This window comes from Chenopodium quinoa, unplaced genomic scaffold (assembly GCF_001683475.1).
Source record: "Chenopodium quinoa cultivar QQ74 unplaced genomic scaffold, ASM168347v1, whole genome shotgun sequence".
Lineage (NCBI taxonomy): Eukaryota > Viridiplantae > Streptophyta > Magnoliopsida > Caryophyllales > Amaranthaceae > Chenopodium > Chenopodium quinoa.
Window position 1 is genome coordinate 596,154 of NW_018742987.1, and position 12,418 is coordinate 608,571.

General features: G+C 33.3%; 2 protein-coding genes and 1 pseudogene across 2 annotated transcripts; all 3 read right to left on the bottom strand.

The window, feature by feature from the left end:
• Positions 1-136: 136 nt before the first annotated feature.
• LOC110729562 (UDP-glycosyltransferase 88A1-like) lies at positions 137-1,893 on the bottom strand. The gene is given in 2 exon segments (XM_021909303.1): positions 137-627; positions 629-1,893. Coding segments are annotated over 2 exon segments (1,428 nt in total). The 5' UTR covers positions 1,760-1,893; the 3' UTR covers positions 137-330.
• On the bottom strand, positions 1,868-4,871 carry LOC110729561 (annotated as a pseudogene).
• Positions 4,872-4,999: 128 nt separating this feature from the next.
• LOC110729563 (protein SGT1 homolog B-like) lies at positions 5,000-9,626 on the bottom strand. The gene is made up of 10 exons (XM_021909304.1): positions 9,344-9,626; positions 8,684-8,753; positions 8,118-8,242; positions 7,473-7,599; positions 7,237-7,333; positions 7,086-7,151; positions 6,711-6,849; positions 6,137-6,216; positions 5,507-5,611; positions 5,000-5,391 (listed from the first exon to the last, which is right to left on the bottom strand). The coding sequence occupies exons 1-10, from the start codon at positions 9,501-9,503 to the stop codon at positions 5,284-5,286; spliced, it is 1,077 nt and encodes a 358-aa protein (XP_021764996.1). The 5' UTR covers positions 9,504-9,626; the 3' UTR covers positions 5,000-5,283.
• Between the last annotated feature and the right edge of the window lie 2,792 nt (positions 9,627-12,418).

Genomic DNA, 12,418 nt, shown 5'->3' on the forward strand with positions numbered 1-12,418 from the left:
GCCCCGAACACCACACTTCTACTCAATTATTGCCCAAAAACCGCAATATAATTCACAAGTCGCATTTGGTGTACTCAATTATGTGATAAGTCATTTTTTTTATCATTATAAATAAAAGATAATAAAAACTCAAAAATAGCCTCCAATATAGGCAACATCCAAGATCAGTAGACCACTCCATAATTTCAAACAAATTAAGAATTTAAGAACAATTGCACAAGTAATTAAGCTTATTAAAGATTCAAGCTTATTAAAGATTCAACACGAGTAAAGCCTAGAAATTGTATTGTCAGCATAGCAACTTACATAACATTGCACAATCTTCATTCTTCAATGTATCCATGATTCCATTAATGCAGTTAATGCAACATTAGACGACTGTCCTTCATTGAGAGCAATCTTACCCTTCTCCCTCATTTCGAGCATTTGTTTTCTTACAACATCTCCTTCCGAGCCTAAAATTTGCTTGACTCGCTTCTCAATCTCACTCGAACTCACAAACCAATCTTCATTTTCATCCATTGGTAATGCAATCCCTATCTCCTCCACAATTAGAATCTTATTAAACCTTTGCTCGACGTAAAGAGGCCACGCCACCATAGGCACCCCAGCATCCACTGCCTCTAAAAGTCGAGTTCCACCCACAATGACTCACAAACCCACCCACTGACTCATGACCCAACACCGCAATCTGTGGGACCCACGACTTAGCTACATGACCCCTATCTTTAGTCCGATCCAAAAATCCTTCTGGAAGAATCGAATCTAGATCCGGATCCGGTGGCTGAGACAAATTGGCACCCTTCTCTTCACTAGGAGGGGCCCGAACCGTCCACAAAAACCTCACCCCACTCGTTTCTAACCCTAAAGCTATCTCCAAAATTTGTTCCTTAGAAAACATACCTCTACTCCCAAACCCCAAGTATACCACACTTTTACTAGGTTGCGAATCAAGCCACTTCAGACATTCATGCCTCTCTTCACTATTATTCTCCGCACCGCCGCCACGGTTAGCAAACAAAGGCCCAATACAATAAACAGGAGGAATTTGTGTATCAGGAAGACAAGTCCCCTGTTTCAAACCCTTTACAGCTTTAACCTCCAACGACTCGAATGTATTAACGATAATCCCATCGGACTTGGGCATGGTTTCAGCCATTTTAACAAACTCATGATAACTCACACCTCGATCAAGCATAGGCTCGAGCATATGACTAGCAGGAACAGAGAACAATCCAGGAATCTCAAACGAAGCCGAATCCATAAGATTCCTGTAAGAATCAGTGGCAATTTTATCGAAGACCGGGAAATTAAGAAAGAAAGCTAGAGCAGAAGCACCAGAAGTGAAGAAAAAGTAAGTGGGTATTTTAAGTGATTGAGACACTTCAACAGCAGAGTAACAAAAAAAGTCAATAATGAAGGCTGAAACAGGGGAAGAGACAGAAATCGATTCAAGGGATTGTTTGACGTTGTTGCTATTACTCTGAAGAAATTCATAAAGAATATGTTCAAAATTTTCGTAATTTATTGGATCACCAAGTAGTAGAGAAACTGAAGGCAGAGAAAGGAAGTTGATTGAAGGAAAAGAAGCCGAAACAGAGGAGATGTAGGATGAATATGAACTACTAACTGAAGGGAAGTTTGCAATGAGAATAGTAATGGAGATAGAAGAAGAGTGAGATAATAGAAGTTTTCCGAGCTCGACCATGGAGATTAAATGGCCGATTCCTGGTGATGGGTAAAGTACTATTTTCTCCATTGTTGGAAAAACAGAGGAATTTGAAGTTTTGTTTTTTTTAGAAGATGAATGAAAACAAGAAAACTACACAATTGACTGTAATTTAAGCATGTTATTATCTGCTTTTCAAAAAAAAAAAAAAAAAAGCATGTTATTATCTGAACCAAATCGTGAACTCGTGGCTCACGTTTTTTTGTGAATTGAACTTAAATAAATGGAGATTGGAGAAGGTGTACAAGAAAATCTTAGTGAAAATCTTTGAGATTTCAGTAGTTAAGATGGTGATGTAATCCATGACCATTACAATGAAATCGTGGCCAACATACAACTACTTTCCCAATTTTAAATTCACCAGTCACTATTAAACTACTTCCTCTTACTACCAAATAAATGAAACGGACTAGTTAAATTTAACATACATGTGACTCACTAATTTGACGTTAGATATATACCAAACTACATTTAATATACTACCTCCGTAAAGGTTATGTGCAACGATTTGACATAAAACAGAGAGGAAAAATGTCTAATCGTTGCACATAACCTGTAACGGAGACAATTAGTTGTATCATTATAAGGTGTTAAAATAATGTTAACTTTTGATCTAAAGATTAATACTAATAGCTCTTATAATAATTAACAGAAACATCAAGCCTACATCCTCATTTTTTTAATTGATTTATTTGACTTTTAACCTTACTCACACACCTCACTTTGGCCATTATTTACTATTAATGAAAATCATAGCTACGTAACTACGTTGGATCTCGTTAAATGCGTCTTGATATAAATTTTTCAAATATATAATTTTTGAAGTTATAGATCCTTGTATATAAGGTTTTGTATTGAAATATGTGTAAAGTTAAAATGGAACAATTACTAATAAACCAAGTACAGTAGTAATTTTAAATTTTAAGTACCTTACTTGTCCAGCATCTAGAGTGTTATTAAGTACTTGTTACATACTCCGTAGTAAGGATTATGCTAGAGTTAAACTAGGCACTTTGTAAAATTAGTGAGAACAGGTTTTTGATTTTTTTTTTTTTTTTTTTTTTTTTTTTTTAAAAAAGTGTGTTAACTTCAGAAATCAAAGTTCATAAGATAACTTCCTATGCACAAATGATTGTCTAAACAAACACTAAAGACTATTAATTTAAATGCTGGCACAGCTTCTTACATTACACATTAATACAGTACTATCTTCAATGCTTCCATGATTCTATTAATGCAGTTAATGCAACCTCTGACGATTCTCCTTCATTTAGTGCGACCTTAGCCTTATTTCTCAATTCGAGCATACGTTTCCTTACTACATCCCCTTCCTCCGATCCCAAAATTTGCTTGACTCGCTTCTCAACCTCTCACTTGAGCTCACAAACCAATCTTCATTTTCATCCATCGGTAATGCAATCCCTATCTCCTCCACAATCAAAATCTTAATAAATCTTTGCTCGGCATAAAGAGACCACACCACCATAGGCACCCCAGCATTCACCGCCTCTAAAGTCGAGTTCCACCCACAATGACTCACAAACCCACCCACAGATTCATGACCCAACACCGCAATCTGTGGGACCCACGACTTAGCTACATGACCCCTATTTTTAGTACGTTCCAAAAACCCTTCCGGGAGGATTGAGTCCAAATCCGGATCCGGTGGCGGAGTAAACTTAGCACCCTTCTCATTACCAGGAGGGGCCCGAACAGTCCACAGAAATCTCACCCCACTCCTCTCTAACCCAAAAGTTATCTCCCATATTTGCTCCTTAGAAAACACACCTCTACTCCCAAACCCCAAGTACACCACACTCCGACTAGGTTGTGAATCGAGCCATTTCAGACACTCATGTCTCTCTTCACCATTGTTCTCCACACCGCCATCACGATTAGCAAACAAAGGCCCAATACAATAAACAGGAGGAATTTGAGTACCAGGAAGACAAGTCCCCTGTTTCAAACCCTTAACAGCTTTAACTTCTAATGATTCGAAAGTATTAATGATAATCCCATCAGACTTGGGCATAGTTTCAGCCAAATTAATAAACTCATAGTAGCTCACACCTCGATCAAGCATAGGCTCGATCATATGACTAGCAGGAACAGAGAACAACCCAGGAATCTCAAAAGAAGTCGAAGCCTTAAGACTCCCGTAAGAATCAGTGGCAATTTTGTCGAACTCCGGGAAGTTAAGAAAGAACGCTAGAGTAGAAGCACTCGAAGTAAAGAAAAAGTAAGTGGGTATTTTAAGTGATTGAGAAACTTCAACAGCAGGGTAACAAAAGAAGTCAAGAATGAAGGCTGAAACAGGGGAGGATACAGATATCAATTCAAGGAATTGCTGGACATTGTGGTTATTACTACGAAGAGCTTCATACAAGATATGTTCAAAGTCTTCGTAATTTGAAGGTTCACCTAGGAGAAGAGGAACATAAGGAAGAGAAAGGAAGGTGATAGAAGGGAACGAATTTGAAACAGAGGAAATGTATGATGAATATGAGCCAGTTAAGAAGGGGAAGTTGCAATGAGAATGGTAATGGAAGAGATAGAAGATGAGTGAGATAAAAGGAGTTTTCCAAGCTCAACCATGGAGATTAAATGGCCGATTCCTGGTGATGGATAAAGTACTATTTTCTCCATTATTAAAAAAAAAACAGAGGAATTTGAGGTTCTGTTTTGGGAAGATGAAATGAAATGTGTGATTAAAACAAGAAATTGATTGTTTTATAAAGGGAATAATTACAATAATGATAGAATCAAAGAACAACACCTTGCAAAATTAGTGAGATACAACTTATCTTAATTTTTTTTTCTCTTTTTAGTATGTTTAAGACAATTTCAATGCATAAGTTATTATGGCATTATTAGATCGAAAGAATAAAAAACATAAAAATAATTATGATAATTTTCTGTCATGTTCCATCTTAAGGTAAAACAACAGTGACTACAGTGCTACTAATTCTTGACTAACCATTGAGCAAGTGTAAACAAGTAGAAAGTAAACAAATTGGAAAAGTTATACGAAGCATTTCTTTTGATTGTTAAAAGTTATACTTTCCCTAAATACTACTGGTATATGGTTTTTAAATCAATATATCATTGTACTATTGTAGATGTTTATGACTAATTATAAACCACGTTCATTCCCTTCCAAAAAACATAAGTTATGAATGAAGGACACAATATTATTTCCACAATAAATTTAGTTGTTTATAAAAACAATGACCGTTTAAAGGAAATGGCAAACCTTAATACTTAACGCTATGTTGAGAATTTAGAGAGAATATAACTTTAACTTGCTGACAATTAAAGATAACCATTTTCTAGACTAAGCATCTTTGAAATATAAAGATTATCCTCAGCTATTTCACAAAATAACAGACTAAAGGTTTTGAAGCTCAATAATAGCTTTTAACTGAGACAACAAAACAAAATCAAGAGACCTCGACTTCAATGAGTACGATTAGCCACCCAACATGTAGTCTGGAAAAATAAAAGACTATAGCAGGCCAAAAAACTGCACAAGATTAAATGTAAGATAGAAAGACTTAGTATTCCCATTTCTTCATCTCCATGCCATCAGGAGGGGTTCCATCAACCTTCTTTGCGCCCACATCCTTCCAGTTTGTTGACAGCACTGTTCCATTTGACTCCACCTGTGAATGATAGAACAAGCAATCAATTTTCCAGAAACTATAGAATCCATTTGCAGAAGCAAACCACGTCACTCAACAGATCGGAATCAATATTTATAGAAGTTCAAAGTCTTACAAAGGATTTCTGCATAGCTCTTCTAGTGTCCTCATCAGCATCTCGATATATGTCCTGGAAAAATTTGTTCAAAGCTGCATCACCATCCAATTTTTCATCCTTCTCCTGCAAGATGAGACCCAGCTTCTACTAAGTGACAATTCAAGAAAGTATATATATATATATATATATATATATATATATATATATATATATATATATATATATATATATATATATATTGGAATGTAGAGAGAGCCACTAAACTAGTTGGCATCCACAAGTATATCTCTCTTAATAAGGGTACATTTGGTTTAGTTTTTGTGAGGCAACAGAACAGACAAAGAAAATAAATAACACACCAGATAACGCACAGCCGGGTAGCTATTCATACGAGTAGAGAACATGAATACAGGTGGATTCGAATGGAACTCTATTTATTTCCCCAGTTTATGTTTCAATCCACACCTTCACAAAATAATTAAAAAAAGAGAGAGAGCACATGCAAAACGAAAGAGTAAAAAGGTCCCAATTTCTCATTCTTTTTTCCTATTTATCTGTAGAAATCCTTCACAAAGAGCATAGGTGGCCGTACAAAAGCAGATGTTCATTAGGATAATCCAACATTAAGTATGAACTATGAAAACGTACCTCTTTCTTCACCTGAGCTTCCAACTTGTCCCAGTCCACTCCCCTGTGTTTTGAGGATGGGTAAGATGGCCTCTGTGCAGCTGCAATATTTCATAAATTAACATAATTAGAGTTCAGTTACTTGTACACAAACTACTATTAGCAAACGCAAAACATATTTTCTTAGATCAGCAAGTTAAATAGAGTACTATGGCAAGCAGAGAGCATTTCCTTTCTACTCTTCAGATAGTATAAATAACATTCATTCAAATTTGATATTAGCGCATAACTTAATCACAGTCCGGAATAATTTCTAGTAAACCTCACTTTAATCTCCATTTCAATCCTCACCCCAGAAAAACACGGGGGAGTAAGACAGCAGCACTTTCAGCATTCTACAGAAATGCTCCTAACATTATAATGGACTTGAGAAGAGGTTCATCCACAGCACAATTGACACAAAAGGCTGGATCCAGGCAAAGTTTGACTACTAATCAATTCAACCATTGACAGAAATATGATACAGGAACAAAACAACAATATTCTAGAATCTAGATAGCTGCCAAAAATCTGATAAGCAACACTATCCACTTACGAGTTGAAATGTTTATCTTTTGGGGAACAACAACATCCTTGACATATTCCAAAGACGTCCATTGAATTGGTTCAGCTTTTGCAAGACGGATTTCAATTTTTGTGGACAAGACATCATATCTGCATTTGGCGGGAATTATCTGCCAGGATACAACATGCAATACAACCCCAGTTACAATATTTCAATAAGCACATTGCTTAAGATACAATTGCTCAAAAGAAAAGCATTTGTTTCCATCTTTCATCACAGCCATAATTCTAGAAGATTTAAATCGTCCTTGGCCAATAACTTTCCAGAACCTCATATTCTCTGATTTAAGGCAGCATCAAAATCACAAAGAGAAATAAGAAGATAGCTTCAAAGTATGTGATTTACCTTTCCAAATAAGCGAGGTTGAAGATGATATGGTTCTTCACCAGGAAGATCAATGGTAACACTCAGCTGAAATGCAAATGAATATTGTAAAAGTCTCATATAAACACCCCCAAAGAATTACTATGTTTCAATTGAATACAGAAAGACTCACAATTTGTTCACCAAAGTCAACGGCAACATCTTTGGCTGGTATACCCTTTGCAAAAACAGTTACTACTACTTCCTCAGGCTTCTGATAGAATTCATGCCTGTAACATGCAGTTCATAAGGACAACCAAATTACTCTCTAACGTCCAAAAGAATAGTCAATTGGAAGGAAGAAAAATTAAAAATGAATAAATAAATATATAAATCTTGAAAAAGAAAGCTTAAGGAACCAAGAAGGACCTGAATTTTGGTTTTGATACTGGCAATGCAGTTGTTGGACTAGAATGTCCATCAACGGCAGGAGCACTGGCTGCTTGTGCATTGGTAGTATTTTCGACTGAAGGTTTTGAAAAAATGGCATTCTCTTCTGCAAGTAGCCATGAAGCACCCAAGAGTCACAAGACATAACATAGAGGTTTGTAAATTGGCTCTAAAAAAATTACTCATTCTACAAAGTTAGAATATGATATCTAAGCCAGCAGCACCATGCATGGAAACTTTTACGAACTATCAAGACTTGTAATCAAGGAGAAAACATGAGTGGAATAAAGATGTATAAGATAGAAATTTGAAAGGGAAAAAAAAAACAAGAAAAGCAATTCAACAATTTTGCTGAGCAACTTTCATGATCAATAACAGCACAATCACAAAGGGAGGTATTGAGAATTATTAAAAAAAATTGAAGAATAGTAAATACAATTTACCGGGGGAGGGTGGGGGGGGGGGGGTTAAACATAAACAAAATACTTCATACCCACAATTGAAAACATGTGCTTTTGGGAAACAGAATAAACGGGAATGTCAATATTGTAGGGCTGGATTAAGCAGAAATGCAATGCTTTGTTACAGAACCTAGATAAGAAATGCAAAACATATTAGCTATACCTGCAATACACTCATCACATTCCTTGATAAAAATTTTAAATCTTGAATCTTCAGGAGCTAAGCCAGCCCCAGCTTGGAAGGCTGTCTTGGCAGTCTGATATTCCTCAAGCTTCATACACGCAGTTCTGAGAAGATAAGATCAAACCATGAGAATCAAAACACAATATCATAAAAAAATTAGACAGAATTTTCAGGAAAATAATATTAAGTAATCTAATGAATAATACACAGAAACTAATTGTCAGTACTAGCAAGAAACCATTGTCACAATAGAGCCATAACAGTCAAACAATTTTGAAAAAGCCCGACCCCTAATACATCAAAACTCATCTCGTACATCCTATATCTCTCTTAATCTCTTTATGCCGCAATATGGTCTACAAAAAGTATGTCTATGCCCTAACGCGTCAAATTTCTTTAAGTACATGCTGAATCTCTCTTTATGACACAAGACCCAAAATATGTTTTCATGGAAAGTTAATAAGCATCTATAACAATGAAGATAGAAAACAAGAGATAATAAGGTAAAACTGTTGCAATTCAGTAAAAGAAAATCGAGAACGAACCCTTTCCGTAAGTAAGCCTTAGCCATTGAAGAATCCAACTGGATGGCTTTGTTTGCATCAGCAACAGCCTCTGTACATATAAACAATAACCAATTAATCAATTAATAAAAATTAACTAATTTCCAATACATAAAAATAGGCTCAAAGTTTAATTAAATCGCAATCAATATGTACTTTTATAGTATAGTAGTAGTAAGTAAGAATTCAATCATATTCAATAGCAAACCCGGTCAACTAAAAGAATCACATAACACAATCCACATTTTTCGTTTCTGAAAATTGAAGAAAGATATCAGCAAGAAACACAGGTCAATTTGATCATACTAAAATAAGTCAACAATTAACAAGAAAACGGGAACAATTAAGCATTGTAACGAGAAATAAATATCAAAATTCACGAATTAGTACTTTACAACAAAAGTTGACCACAAATTCAAAAATCCAATTAAAAACCCTAGAATTGAACAATTAACCAGCAAAATTCATCAAAATTTTTATAAATCAAAACTTTTTAAATACAGCAACAATACGATGAACAGTAAACACTATACTGTATCACTTAACTGATAATTTTTTAAAAATAAAATTATTCAAACAAAACAATTGAAAACAAATCTGCCATGTATAGACGATGAAATCGAAGAGAGAGAAAAGGCAAACCAGTGAAGTTAGAGAGTTTGATGTTGGCTTGAGCACGGTCGGCAAAAAGTTCGGCGTTATTAGGGTTCAAATCAATGGCTTGAGAGTAGAGTTCGACGGCTAATTCGAAGTGGTCGTCGATGAAAGCTTCCTTAGCCTTGGTCTCGAGATCCGTCGCCATTGTTGAATAGTCTTCGACCTTCGGAACTCTCTGGAAGGTTGAGAGGAGAGGAGAGAGAAAGAAAGAGAAAGAGAGAGTTTGAGAGGCGATTGACTTGACTTAAAATTGTGGATTGATAAATTAAAGAGAGGGTACTATGGGTATTTATAATATTGTAAACCTGCCTTTTGTAAGTTTTTGCCAGGAAATTAGAGGGGATTAACTAATTAATTTTAGGAAATTGCTTTGTTTTGTATAAAAATAAGGAAAGTCTTATGTCTCACGATTAGATAAGAAGTTTGATTAAAGTATTATGTGACCTAATTTGAGTGTAATTATTACTTCTTCCATCCCTTAACTATTAGGACAATTTACTTTTTACGATATGATTTAAAACGAAAATATTACTTTAACGTTGTACTTTAAAACTATGTAAAAAGATGATATTTAAAAGATTGGTGTACCTTGTATACTTTAATCAAATCTAATTCTCCGTAATAGCTTCTTTTAGCACAAATTGTACATGGTTAAGAAAAATGCGTATATCAACTTCTTTTAATGGTTTTGGAGTTTTTGTTAAATTCGTCTCGATATAAAGCATCACAATATCAAATTATAATTCAAAATATTTTTAACTTTTGTGGGTTAAATTGTGTTCTTGAAAGCGTAATATTATAGTTTTCTAATGGGTTTTATAATATAGTATATTAAAGGCATTGTTGGCCTAAAGAGTAGACTACGGAGTACTAAATACCGCCATAAAACCAATGATTATAGTTATAAAATAAATTTTTTATTTTTTTTTAAAAAAAAAAACTAATTTAGAAACCAAATAAATCTCAACTTTGATATGAAAAGGGAAAAAGAAAAAACAATAGGAGTATTTTGAACAAATCAAGATAGATAATAATTATTCCATGATTTGCATCCACCGAGTTTTATGTGGTTTGATCCTTACTAGAGAGTTGCAACCTTTAATTTAGTATTAAAAATCATATTATATGTTGTCTTTTATTCATTTGTTTTTTTGTTAGATGATTTTACAGCAATTGTTTGAAAAATGACTGCCATATTGTTTTAATTGATATATAATATGATCGGTTCATTTTATTTTAGATTTGATTAAAATTTTCAAAATTTATATTACATTGTAGATATTATAAGACTAATTGTGGCTATTTTATAACGATAGATCAAAAATTTGTTGATAATACTATTTAATACCATTAATAAAGTAATATAATTGATTATTTGAAGAAAAAAATATGTCAATTATGAATTATATAATCATTAAAATATTATGATAGTCATATTTCAAACGATTATGGTAAAATTTTCATTTTTGGCTTAAATAAAATTGATTTAAACTATCTTAACTTATCGACATATTAATATTTTCTTAACTTATTTTTAACTGATTTTAGTTTTTCTCTTTAAATGCAACCCGTTAGTACATCAAAGTTAAGAAAGGTAATTTTCCAATCCTTGATCTACATAGTGTATTTTAAACTGTTGATGTTGCATGAGACACGACCAATACTTTGTTTTTCATTTTGATTCTCTGTTTTCCTTTTGAATCTAGGTAGAGTGTTCATAAAATAACTAAGATTTTATTACATGCTTGTTATTTTAAGTAAGAATCTGAAAAAACAAAAAATTATGAAAAGGTAGATACTCTAATGTGACTTTTTAGCTGTAATAAAAAAGAAACGAAATATGCTTTAGAATTGCCATTACAAGCATTCTGATTGCAAGAAAAGTTAAATTCTAGACTTCTACCAATAGCACATAACTTGCCCTCTCTTTTCTCATAACAATTATTCCTTCCCACTTTTATTCATGAAGATCCCAAAGCCCATAAAGAAGTTCTTTGGCCTATCCTTTTAGGAATATAAGAGAGTAAATCATTGTTATACACTTTTATCACATAGATCATGTGATACAATTATATAATTATACAATTATTTTAATGATATTTCAAGATAGAATTATGTAAAAAATTAACATTTGAATATAATCTTATTAGGGAGTTTAAAGTGTTTTATTACTCGTAAGTCTTAAGTCTTACGTGTATTAAAATGTTGTGTTGTTATTGTGTATCCAGTAAATAATAAAAAAGTCTTTAAATAATATAATGAGATTTTATGAGTTTATGATGTTGAACCTTTACTCAAATTTAACATATCCCCTCCTCCTTCACTTCCTTCCATGATGGCTAGTTAGCTATCCAAACCTCTTTTCATCCTTAATTACTTTTTTACTCCCTTAGCTCTTAAATACTGTAAAAAGTTTACTTAGGATACATGTTAGTGCACAAGCTAACTTTGACTATATACGAAGTATATGTACACTGTACACACACACAGTAATGTGTTACAAAAATTATATAAAAATTGAAAATATACATTGAGTTTAACACAACAAATTATTATACATTGTTAACCGATTTTTTTATTTAGTAAACATTTGAGTCAAAAGTTAATACTCTCCATATTCCATAATTAATATAATTTGACTTTCTTACTATTCATATATGGAGCTAGTATGAGCTTTGATTATATGGAGTAGTTTATTTGTACTAATGTACTTTAAAAATAAATGTTAACTACCCTAAAATTCAATAATTATAGATATCACTATCTATTAACAATTTTTGTCAGGTGGCCCTCTTGTTTGAACATCAAACTTTAATTTAACATATTTCATATCCATAGTTCAATTGTAATTTGAATTTTGGTAGCCCTTATAAAACCTTAACATAATCTATTTTTTCTAAAATTTATAAATTTTGAGATTATTTTTCTAGTAATAAGGTAAACAACCAAATCTTTCGTGTTTTAATTATCTTCTCAAATGCAAGCAAACTCTAAAGTCAATACTCTACAAATTCAAGCTACCAAAAGCTCTAAAAATGAGATATATTTACCCCGTAAAAC